This window comes from Mesoplodon densirostris, chromosome 11, assembly GCF_025265405.1.
Source record: "Mesoplodon densirostris isolate mMesDen1 chromosome 11, mMesDen1 primary haplotype, whole genome shotgun sequence".
NCBI lineage: Eukaryota > Metazoa > Chordata > Mammalia > Artiodactyla > Ziphiidae > Mesoplodon > Mesoplodon densirostris.
The window spans coordinates 67102777-67113582 of NC_082671.1; the positions used below are offsets into that span (position 1 = coordinate 67102777).

The 10806-nt window shown below is 55.5% G+C and overlaps 1 protein-coding gene across 1 annotated transcript; it reads left to right on the top strand.

Annotated features, from left to right (window-relative positions):
• Positions 1 to 2962: 2962 nt before the first annotated feature.
• Positions 2963 to 10661, top strand: LOC132499557 (cytochrome P450 2D14). The gene is given in 14 exon segments (XM_060114209.1): positions 2963 to 3114; positions 5511 to 5619; positions 6358 to 6579; positions 7297 to 7468; positions 8128 to 8280; positions 8369 to 8529; positions 8940 to 9116; positions 9263 to 9359; positions 9362 to 9391; positions 9604 to 9678; positions 9681 to 9790; positions 10242 to 10383; positions 10484 to 10585; positions 10588 to 10661. Coding segments are annotated over 14 exon segments (1776 nt in total).
• The last annotated feature ends 145 nt before the right edge of the window (positions 10662 to 10806 follow it).

The following is a 10806-nucleotide window of genomic DNA, read 5'->3' on the forward strand; positions in this document are numbered from 1 at the left end:
TCTCCATAGTGACAGTGTGGGGGGAGGGGGGAGGGGGGATGATGGGAAAGGGTGGGGGGAATTAAAAAAGGGAGGGATAAAAATATATATATATAAATCTATTTTTAGTCTGGAAAGACTTTGTTTAAATGAAAGGTGCGCTATCCCTTTTGATTCTATTTTAAAATTATCTAGCTTAAGAATTCCAAATTTGTTCCAATAACAATGAAATTTAAATGTGAAATTGAACTGAACAAACTCTCATCTCACAAGGACAGGGCTAACTTAAATCCTTAGCCCAACTTACACAATTCAGAGATTCTAGACCCAGGGTTGGAAGAGCAAACAAACCACACCAAACTATTCTTTTGTCAGTAATTTGTCTCAAAGTGGGAAGGTCAAGGGGGAGGGAAGTGGGGATGGTCCGTGTTTTCAAGAGTGGGAGAACGAGTTTAAACACAAAAATTTTTTCATTTCCAGAAACACTATTTATTTATTATTTTTAAAATTTTTATCTTTTGGGGGGGTGAAATTGGCACATGCCCCAAGGTTACAGCTGCGTCCTGGGTCACTGTGGCTGGTGAGAGCCCCGAGCATCCCACTAAGTGGCTCAGCTGGCAGGGTCAAGGGATGGCCGCCTCTGGGCATGTTTCAGGCAGCTGTGCCCTGACCCCCAGGACAGATGGGATGGAAACCTAAGCTGTAGGAGTGGACACAAGGAGGGACAGTGTCAGGTATGATCATGTGAGGTAAGCTGACCAGGAACACCCACTCCACCCTTTTTTCTTTTGCTTTCATTTTTATAAAGGAAAAGAGGGCCTGTCGGTTGAGCAGCCCCATGCTACATGATTCTTTATGTTGTGTTGTTTTGTTTTGTTTTGTAAATTGTACAGTTTTTAAATATCTGAGTTTTAAAAAAAGAAAAAAGTACAAAAAAAATCTTGTTAAGGCCTTAAGAAGGGGTTAGTGCATCTTTCAGGGGTCACTCTGCCGTGGGGATAAAATAGCTGTTTCACAAACAGTTTTATTTAAAAAACAAAACAAAAAATCAAAAAAAATAATAAACTTCATTTTAACCTTGTTTCCTTTTTTGTTTAAAGCAAACGCGTCTCTTTCTCCTCCCATCCCAGTCCCCAGGGTGGCTCTGGTTCTGCTGCAGGGGCGGCTGCCGGCTCACTGGTCCAGCCGTCCTGGCCTCCCGCAGACCCAGCAGCCCTTGCAGCAGAGCCTGGAATGAAACAAACCGAGGACTCCTGCCACTCGCCCTCGAGGGTGGAACTCAGCTACGTATGGGGATGGCCAGATTGCTTAAGTTGATATGAGGACATATTTCCAATCGACATTAATTTTAAAGGTTATTAAAAAATAATGCAGTGTTAACAGACTTTATTTTTAGAGAACAGTAATACTGGAAGGAATGTTGTGAAGTAGAAGTAAGCAATTATAAATGAGTTCTTACGTGCTCATCAATTTGAGGCTGCAGAAGTGGCAGGTTAATTTTGTTATAATAGCTACAGCAAGCAGTGCGGTCCATTTATAATTTTGCTCAGCCAGGATGGAGCTGTGTGGGTGGGTGTGTTGTGTGGGCCACGGAACCTGCATAGAAATGACAGTTTTTTGAGCTCCTTGGCTTCCCATCTGGTCTGGACTTGGCATTAACACAGTTCAAATGAAATTGATAGATTTCAGGTGTTGAGAACTAAACCACAGAACTTGGAAGATACGCATCTTAAGGAAAATATTTTCCTGACAGCAAATGGTTCTTCATGATTTTGCCTTTTGTTCTGTCCTCTTTTGACTTGCTGATGATACTCTGAGTAAGGCACTTCTGATGGTTCCTCAAACTGGCTACTGAAATGACCGTTAACTGGGGAGTGGCGCTGTTCCAGGCTCCACTCCTGACTCTAGCTTTCCTGGTTCTGCAGGAAGCCTCAGCTGTTCATGTGCATTTCAACTCCTGCCACTTTTGAGCTCTGTGTATTTTTTTAACCACTGTATTTTCTAGAGCAGCTTGAGGTTCATAGCAGTGTTAAGCAAAAGGTATGGCGGTTTCCCTCGTATGCTCTGCCCCCGCACACGTGCACAGCCTCCCCCAGTATCAGCGTTACCCACCAAAGTGGTGCTTTTTCTTTATGACTGGTGAACTTACTTGACACATCACTGTCCCCCAGAGCCCATAGTTTACGTTAGGGTTCACTCTTGATGGTGTACATTCTGTGGGTTTGGACAAATGTTTAATGACATGTATCCACCATTATAGTACCATGCAGAGTAGTTTCACTGCCCTAAAAATTCTCTGTGCTCCCCCTCTTCATCCCTCCCTCCCCTGAGCCCTGGCAACCACTGATTGTTCACTGCCTCCATAGTTTTTGCCTTTTCCAGAATGTCATATAGTTGGAGTTACACAGTATGCAGCCTTTTCAGATTGGTTTCTTCCATTTGGTAATAGGCCTTTAAGGTTCCTCCTCCATGAAAGGTTCCTCTTTTCATGGCTTGATAGCTCATTTCTTTTTTAGTGCTGAAGAATATTCTATTGCCTGGACATACCACAGTTTATCCATTTACCTACTGAAAGACATCTTGGTTTCTCCAAGTTTTGGCAATTATGAATAAAACTGCTATAAACGTCAGTGTACAGGTTTTTTTGTAAGGAACAGCCCAACTGTCTTCCACAGTGGCCGCACCATTTTACATTCTCCCTTGAAGTGAATGAGACTTCCTGCTGCTCCACATCCTGGTCCGCATTCGGTGTTCTCAGTGTCCTGGATGTTGACCACTCTAATAGGTGTGCAGTGGTGATGTATTTTTTTAAAGCAATTTTTACGCCGTGGTTTAAAAACACAGCAAAACTACCATCTTAACCGGTAAGTGTACTGTTCAGTAGCGTGAGGCATATTCGTATTGTTGCGCAGCCGAGCTCCGGAACTTTTTCATCTTGTCCAGCCAAAGCCCTGTTCCCGGAAAACTACGGGAGGGGCCGTCCATGCCCGCCCTCCGCCCGCCCTCCGCCCGCCCGCTAGCTTCCTCGCTCTCCCGCTGCCCGCCCGTGGCGCTCCACGGCCACGCCCCCCCCCCACCCCCAACCCCGGCTGCCGGGCCAGCCCTCCACCTGGATCCCAGCGGGCCGTTCCGCGAGTCAGATACCAGCTCCCACTTCTGTCCCCCGGGAGGAGCGGGAATTGAAGGGTTTCTGCCGCGGGGGGAGGGGGAGGGGAGCGAGCAAAATGCCACCAACTTTCCAGCGCGGCGCTGCAGCTCTCTACTTGCTTTCTAGAGCTCTCTCCAAGGTGTTTGCTCCGCATCGCGTTGGGGTCCCAGGGCTGGGTCTCCGTGCTTGGGGTCCCCAGGGGCTGGCGCTTTCTGGTCCGTCATCTTGCTGACTCAGTCTCAGGTCGCAGTGTCCAGTTGGGCCTTCCCTGCGCGGGCGAACACCTGTGACACAGATTGGGAGAGGGGAGGGAATGGGGGGCTCATCCCTCTAGCACCAGCAGCTTCACCAGAGCAGAAACCAGCAAGGGCAGGCTGAGTATGTTTCTAAAATAATAAATTTCAGTAACTTAAATGCTGGCCCTCATAGAAGTTTGTCCACTGTAGAGCAGTGGCTCAGAGCGTGAGTTTTGAGATAGACCCTAATGGTGCTCTGTGACTTTGACCCCGTGATCCCTGAGACTCCAGTGCCTTGGGGACCATAAAGCCACCTACCTTACAGGGTGTGGGGAGGATGGGGAGTGAACAGCAGTGCCCGGCATGTGAGTGTGCACAATGACTGAAAAAGGCCATTGGCCTCACGATCACAGGTTTTCCTCAAGGCCTGTCCTGGACAATAGGCCCCCAGTAACAGAAGGCACTGCCTGAATTACAGGCGTGTCTGTCACTGCCCTTCGTATGTCCATTAGAGTGACTGGGGAGGGCATGACACATCCAAAACAAAAGGTAGATGCAATTTATCGAGGGCCGCTGTGACAAACCTGTGATGGACCATCCTGCCAGCCCGACGAACACCACCTGATTCTCTGGCTGTCTGAGCCCCGATGAAAGACCACAGGCTGGATCTGAGAAGACCCCAGGGTGCCCATGGGTCTTACCCTCTCAGTCTTTTGAGTGGCTTCAAAACTGGTCTCCCTGCCTCTTTGAGGCCCAGCAACCCTGGTTTCCCACATCCAGTCCTCTGCCGGACGTGCAAAGCCCCAGCCTCAAGTTGCCCCGGTCCTGCTGTTTTGCATTGGTGCTTTAGTCCCGCTGCCAGGTCACCTTGGCTTGCAGAGCCAAGCCAGCTGAAGTCCTCTGGGAAGTTTTCCTGGAAAGTGTGCTCCAGCCTGGGTCAATGTCCCCACAACCCTCAACACAATCCCTGCACTGCTGGCCTGGTGGTCAGCTCTCTGGCTCCCACTCCTCTTGGTCGTGAGCACCTTGAAGCAGGGGCCCACCGTCGGCTTCCCGCCATGCTGCCAGTGCCCAGCCCAGCACGCAGCACCCAGCACAGGGTGCATCCAGACAGGGTGGGACAGAACCCGAGCCTTGGCCAAGGCAAGATGCAGGAAAGGCCAGATAAACTGAGGAAGGCCCAGTCGGGCCCCAGCCAGCTACACCCTCTGGCCCTGGGCCTGGCAGGAGAGTGGAGATGTGGGAATCTGGAAGGGGAAGAGCAGCTTTCACAGACCAGGGATTGCAAATGTTAAAAGCCAATACCTGAAGGCCACAAGCACTCTGTGTTGTCCTGCACCCAGAGAAGAACCTGGTCCTCTCCCCACTGGGGAGTGAGATGGGAGGGAGGGAATGGGGGTGTTGGGGTATGGGAGTGGGGAGTGCCTCCTCCAGGCTCTCCTTAAGCTAGGGGTGAGCACCTCCAGGACCCTGGAATACTCCAGCTGTTTTCAGAAAGAGAGGTTGCCTCACATACTCCTGGGATGAGTGAGGGGGCTTGACCCCTACCCAGGAAATGCCACAATTCCAGCCTGGAGGTGGCACACACTGGTGCAGGGTGGTACCAAGGTTTGCACATTTCGTTGAGGACTGGAGCCACTGAAGGGGACCAGAGAGTCAGGACTGGAAGGTGTGGGGCTGGAGCCAGGGTGGACTGGACCCATGGAGAGGGAGGAGGCCGGCAAAGGGAGAGGCCTGACTATTCTTTGTGGTCCTCAGCAGGCCTGTGAGGGTGTAAAGAAATTACATCCCCATCTGGTATCCATGCCCTTGTCTTCTAGAGTTTGAACAGCTGATGTTCAAGGACAAATCAAGGAGGAGGAAGCAGGCCCACTCCTCTGAGGACAGTCACAGCCTATGCTAAGCCACCCTAGTACCCTGAGCTTACTGGCAGTCCAGTCAACAAGGTAAAGTGCCCACCTCACATGTCTCCAAGTTAGGAAATGGGTACAGGCATGTAGGAGATTCATCACCTGGGTGGCCACAAGAGCTAGAAGGTCCAAGGACCAATTTGTAACAAACTTAGGAAAGGGTCTCTGGGCCATCAGACCAGCTGGTCATGTGACTAGGGAGCTCTGAAGACAATCCTGCTGCCTCCCCACCCCCAGATTCAAACTTGTCATGGCCACAACCAGGTGGAAACGGGCAGAAACCAAGGAAGCTGAGCCAGCAGCCAGCCAGGTGAAGGTCCCCAGCATCAATGCGAGCAGCCTCGAGGTAGGAGGAGGTGGGTTGGGTCCAGGCAACCACTGAGAACTACGAGGACTTGGTGCTGGGTCTCTGTGCAAGCGTGTAAGTGGTACATATGTGTTAATGTGTCTGGCTTTGTGGGTGTGTAAATGTGCATGTGAGCATGTGAGTAGGCAGTATGTGAATGTGTGTGTGGTTTATGAGTGTGTGATTCTGTGTGTGTGTTGAGCATACTAGTGTGAAGTGAGGGGACACCAAGAACTTTATCCCCCTACAGTGGTCCCTCTGATCATTAGGACCTCCCTCCAGCACTGGGCAAGGGCCAGAAACAAACTTGGGAGGTGAAGGCCGCTCAGGAGGACGCAGGTGATACATGGGAGGACAAGGACATGTTCTGGGGATGAGGCTGTGAGCACATTAGAGTGTGAGCCTGAAGTGACAGGTGGGTGGCAGGATCAAGTCTGAAGACCCCTGATTCTTCCTTGGAATCTTTACAGAGCTGGGGAGTCAGGCTAGGGGGAGGGGAGGACTTCTTGTGTCCTCCCCCTACCCTCCGTAAGCACGTGGAGAGGGCAGGAGGGACAGTGGCCATCTGTGCACCTGACTTTCCCTGACCCCTCCCTGCACCCTCTGGCAGCACACTCTCCCTGGCAGGTTGGCTCAGGGCAGAGGGCAAAGGCCAGTCTCAGCTCCTTTTATAAAGAAGACCCAGACTGGTTGAGCCCTGGAGGTGCAGTGAGGGTGCCCTGCCTGGCCTAGTCCTAGGTGTCTGATGTGGTGAGCAGCCCACTGCACACTGAGGCAGTCATGCTGCTGACTGGGGATACACTGGCGACCCTGGCCGTGGCCATCTTCCTGCTCTTGGTGGACCAGATGCACCGGCACTCACGTTGGGCCGCACGCTACCCACCAGCTCCCATGCCACTGCCTGGGCTGGGTAACCTGCTGCAGGTGAACTTCCAGGACCCACTTCTCAGCTTTAGCCAGGTGAGGAAGGTGGGGGTGGGAAGTGGGCAGCGGAGGTCCTAGGGACCCCACCTAGCAGCAGACAGTGGGTGGTGGAAGTCACAGGCTGGAAAAGGAACTGGGCCAAGAGGAGGCGGCAGATTTGAGAGGTTTCCTGAGGGAGGGCATTTGTTCAGGGCCCAAGAACAGTTTGGATTTTCCCAACAGAGGTCCAAGAGGGCAAAGGCCAGGGGGTGGGGGAGTACGACTTGGCAACAGGCTGGGGATTCAGCTGGCCAGCTCTTACATTACGTGAGCCTGAGTCCCTTATGATTACATCAGGAGGAAAGGTCTCGAGAATGGGGGAGAGGAGTCTGGTCTTGAGCCCTGTTTAAATCAGGTAGTTGAGGTTGAGAGAGGTACAGTGATCTGGTTCAAATCTTTTGCCACCGTGAGACCTTGGACCTCACTGCTAACCTCTATGAATTTGTTTCTTCACCTGTAAAACGGGATGCTAACTTGGTCTACTGACAACTTTGGTGACCTCTGCACAGTCATAGCTGGGTGGTCTGATCCAACTTGAGGTCCTCGACTGTGGTGGATGTAATTAACCCCCAGGCTCACAAGACTGGATAAAATCTTTGCACCCCCTCGCTCCTGGTGGGGGCCCAGGGTTCCCGGAGGGCTCACGCCATGAGGCTGGGCCCACAGCCTGGCAGGGACTGGGCTTGACAAACGCCCTCGACCTTCGGCCTGCAGCTGCGGCACCGCTTCGGGGATGTGTTCAGCCTGCAGCAGGTCTGGACTCCCGTCGTCGTGCTAAATGGGCTGGCGGCTGTGCGAGAGGCGCTGGTGCACCGCAGCCAGGACACCTCCGACCGCCCACCTGCGACAGTCTACGAGCACCTGGGTTACGGGCCGCGCTCGGAAGGCAAGCGGAGGAGGGGACAGACCGCGTCCCGGCGGGGACTGGGCCAGCAGTGACCCGATACCTGCAGGGCCAGGCGGAGGCAGGGTCGCGGACATTCGGTGCAGGGAAGAGCCAGCGAATTTGAAAGGGCAGCAGGAGAAAGGAGTCTGCGCCAAGGGACGGGGGAGGAAGACTGCGGGCGAGGCAGGAGGCGGGGCCTTACGGAGAGAGGGCGGCCCAGGGCCAGAGTGGGCACGAAGGGGAGGTCAGGGTGGGCAGGAATGAGGACAAAGTCAGAGTGGGCGGGGCAGGGCGGGGCAGGGCCGGGCCAGGACCTTCCCCGAAGAGGAAAGGGGGTCCCGGTGGGCAAAGTAAAAATTGGAGCCAAGACCTGACCCTAGCAGGGCAGAGAAGGCGAGCAATGCGGGCGGGCAGAGTGGCACCGGTCCCCAGCTGGAAGGGGGTGTCAAAGTGGGCGGGATTTGTTTGGGAGGGGAGGGTGAGTTGGTGTGGGCGGAGCGGGGGGGCGAGGCCTGCCCCCAAAGGGGGCGGGGCTGTGTGAGCAGAGCACCGGGAGGGGCGGGCCGAGGAGGACTGGCGAGCCCGCCAGCGCTGTGGGCGAGCAGAAGGCGGGGCCGGCACACACCCGAGCCACGCCCACGTGCCCGCTCCGCCCCCAGGAGTGATCCTGGAGCGCTATGGGAAAGCCTGGCGCGAGCAGCGGCGCTTCTCCTTGTCCACCCTGCGCAACTTCGGCCTGGGCAAGAAGTCGCTGGAGCAGTGGGTGACCGAGGAGACCTAGTGCCTCTGTGCCGCCTTCGCCGATCAGGCCGGTGGGTGCTGAGGGACAAGGAACAGGTTTGGAGAGGCTGGGGAAGAGGAGATGGAGGCGACGCCCTGACTTGCACTGTTCCCTCCCAGGACGCCCCTTTAGCCCCAACGCCCTCCTGAACAAAGCGGTGAGCAACGTGATCGCCTCCTTGACCTTCGGGAGCCGCTTCGAGTACAACGACCTTCGCATCCTCAAGCTATTGGACATATTGGAGGATGGACTGAAGGAGGAGGTTGGCTTCGTGCGCCAGGTGAGGGAAGGGAGCTTCATAGAGGAGGCCTCCGTCCTGCAAACGGCCTCCCCCGGAGGAGGATTTGCGTAGAGGGTCAGAGGAGGAAAGGGCATTCCGGGAGAGGAAACTGCAAGGGAAAAGGCCTGGAAGTGGGGAAATGACAGACAACACAGATGGGAGAGGCGGGACGAGGGTCAGCGGGCTTAGGGGAGGCAGGGTTCCTTCATTGGAAGGCACCGGCACCCATGAGAGGTAGACTTTAGGTTTATCTTTCTGGGCCCAGGGCCAGGAGAGAGGGGCGAGGCCTGCACTTAGGGAGGAACAAGGTCAATGGTGGGGACATCCTGGAGAAGGCTAGGACCTGACTGGTCCAGGTGAAAGCCTGAGCACCACAAGGTCGCAGGGCCCCAAAGCTGTGACCCCCACAGGTGCTGGAAGCAATCCCTGTGCTCCTGCATATCCCAGGGCTGGCTGCCAAGGTCTTCCCGGGGCAGAGGGCCTTCGTGGCCCTGATTGATGAGCTGGTCACCGAGCACAGGATGACCCGGGACCGGGCCCAGCCATGCCGAGACCTGACTGACGCCTTCTTGGACGAGGCGGAGAAGGTGAGGTGGGTTGAGGGCCCCGTGAGGCAAGCGTAGGCCTGTGGATCACCCCGTGATCAGACACCTGGGCTGACAGGAGCAGAGTGGGAGGCCATGTGGAGGCTTCCTCCCTCTGTCCCTGCACTTACCTTCTCTGCGTGGCCCAGGCCAAGGGGAACCCCAAGAGCAGCTTCAGCGATGAGAACCTGCGGCTGGTGGTGTCTGACCTCTTGTCTGCTGGGATGGTCACCACCTCGACCACGCTGGCCTCATGACTCTGCACTCAGATGGGCAGCGCAAGCCTAGCCCGGGGGCCAGGTGGGATGGGGAGGGGGAAAAGGGGCAGCCTGAGGCCCCTGAGCTTGCTGGGTTTGGCCACCAGCAGCAGCTCTGTGCAGAGGTCACAGTGGCCTCCCCCTCCGAGTGGGCACAGCCCTACACAGGAGTCAGGAGGAGGTCAGAGCCCAGCCCTTGGGTCTGGCCACTATGAGGCTGCTTGTTTTTCCAGGACGTGTCCAACAGGAAACCGATGAGGTGATAGGGCAGGTGAGGTGACCAGAGATGGGGGACCAGGCCCTCATGCCCTCACCATGGCCGTGGTCCATGAGGTGCAGCACTTTGGGGACATCATCCCACTGGGCCTGCCCCACATGAGAGCCCATGACATCGAAGTTCAGGGCTTCCTCATCCCAAAGGTAGGCCTGAGGCTCTCCTCACCCCAGCTCAGCACCACCTTCCCCCTGGTAGCCCCAACGTGGGCATGGCCAGGTGGGGTCAGGACTGGAATCCAAGCCACCCAATCCTCATTTCCACAGGCACTGAATGTCCCAGGCTGGGTGGGTGTGAGGATGAGAGCAGAGGCAGGGCTGGCCCTGTCCATTCAGAGCCCGTAGTCGGGTACGGAAGACAAACTAAAGCGTGTCACAGGGTGTTGGAGGAGCTCGTTCACCAAGGGACAGGTGGCAGTAAGGGCACCCATGGGAGGCAAGTCACTTACCCTGCCATGGGGACAGGGAGGGTGCCGAGAAGCTTCCTGGGCTGAGGGTTACTTGAAGAGTCCAGGTGTGTGCCAGGCAGAGGGTGTGTGCCCATGTGTGTTTGGTCGCAGAGGTCCAGACCCCACCCATGCCAGACATTTCCTGCCAGGGGATGACGCTCATCACCAACATGTCATCAGTGCTGAAGGACGAGACCATCTGGAAGAAGCCCTTCCACTTCCACCTGGAGCACTTCCTGGATGCCCAGGGCCGCTTCGTCAAGCAGGAGGCCTTCATACCCTTCTCAGCAGGTACCTGTGGGATGCCCGGTTTGCTTACCTGTCCTGAGGGAGTCTTGGAGGGGTGGAGCCCAGGCCCACAGGCTCAGAGAGCCCCCATGCCCACCCACAGGCCACCGCTCGTGCCTTGGGGAGCCCCTCGCCCGCATGGAGCTCTTCCTCTTCTTCACCAGCCTCCTGCAGCACTTCAGCTTCTCAGTGCCCGCTGGGCAGCCCCCCCCAGTGGCCACGGTGTCTTTACCTTCCTGGTGACCCCATCCACCTACCAGCTCTGTGCTCTGCCCCGCTAGAGGTGGGCACCAAGCCCCCAACCCACTCCTCAGCAGTAGCCCTGATGTACAATAAACCAGTCTGGTGGCTCCAACCTGGCTTGAGTCCCACCAGGGGCCCCTGACCAGCCCCTTGGCACTCATGGGGCCTCAGCAGCCTCCCCAG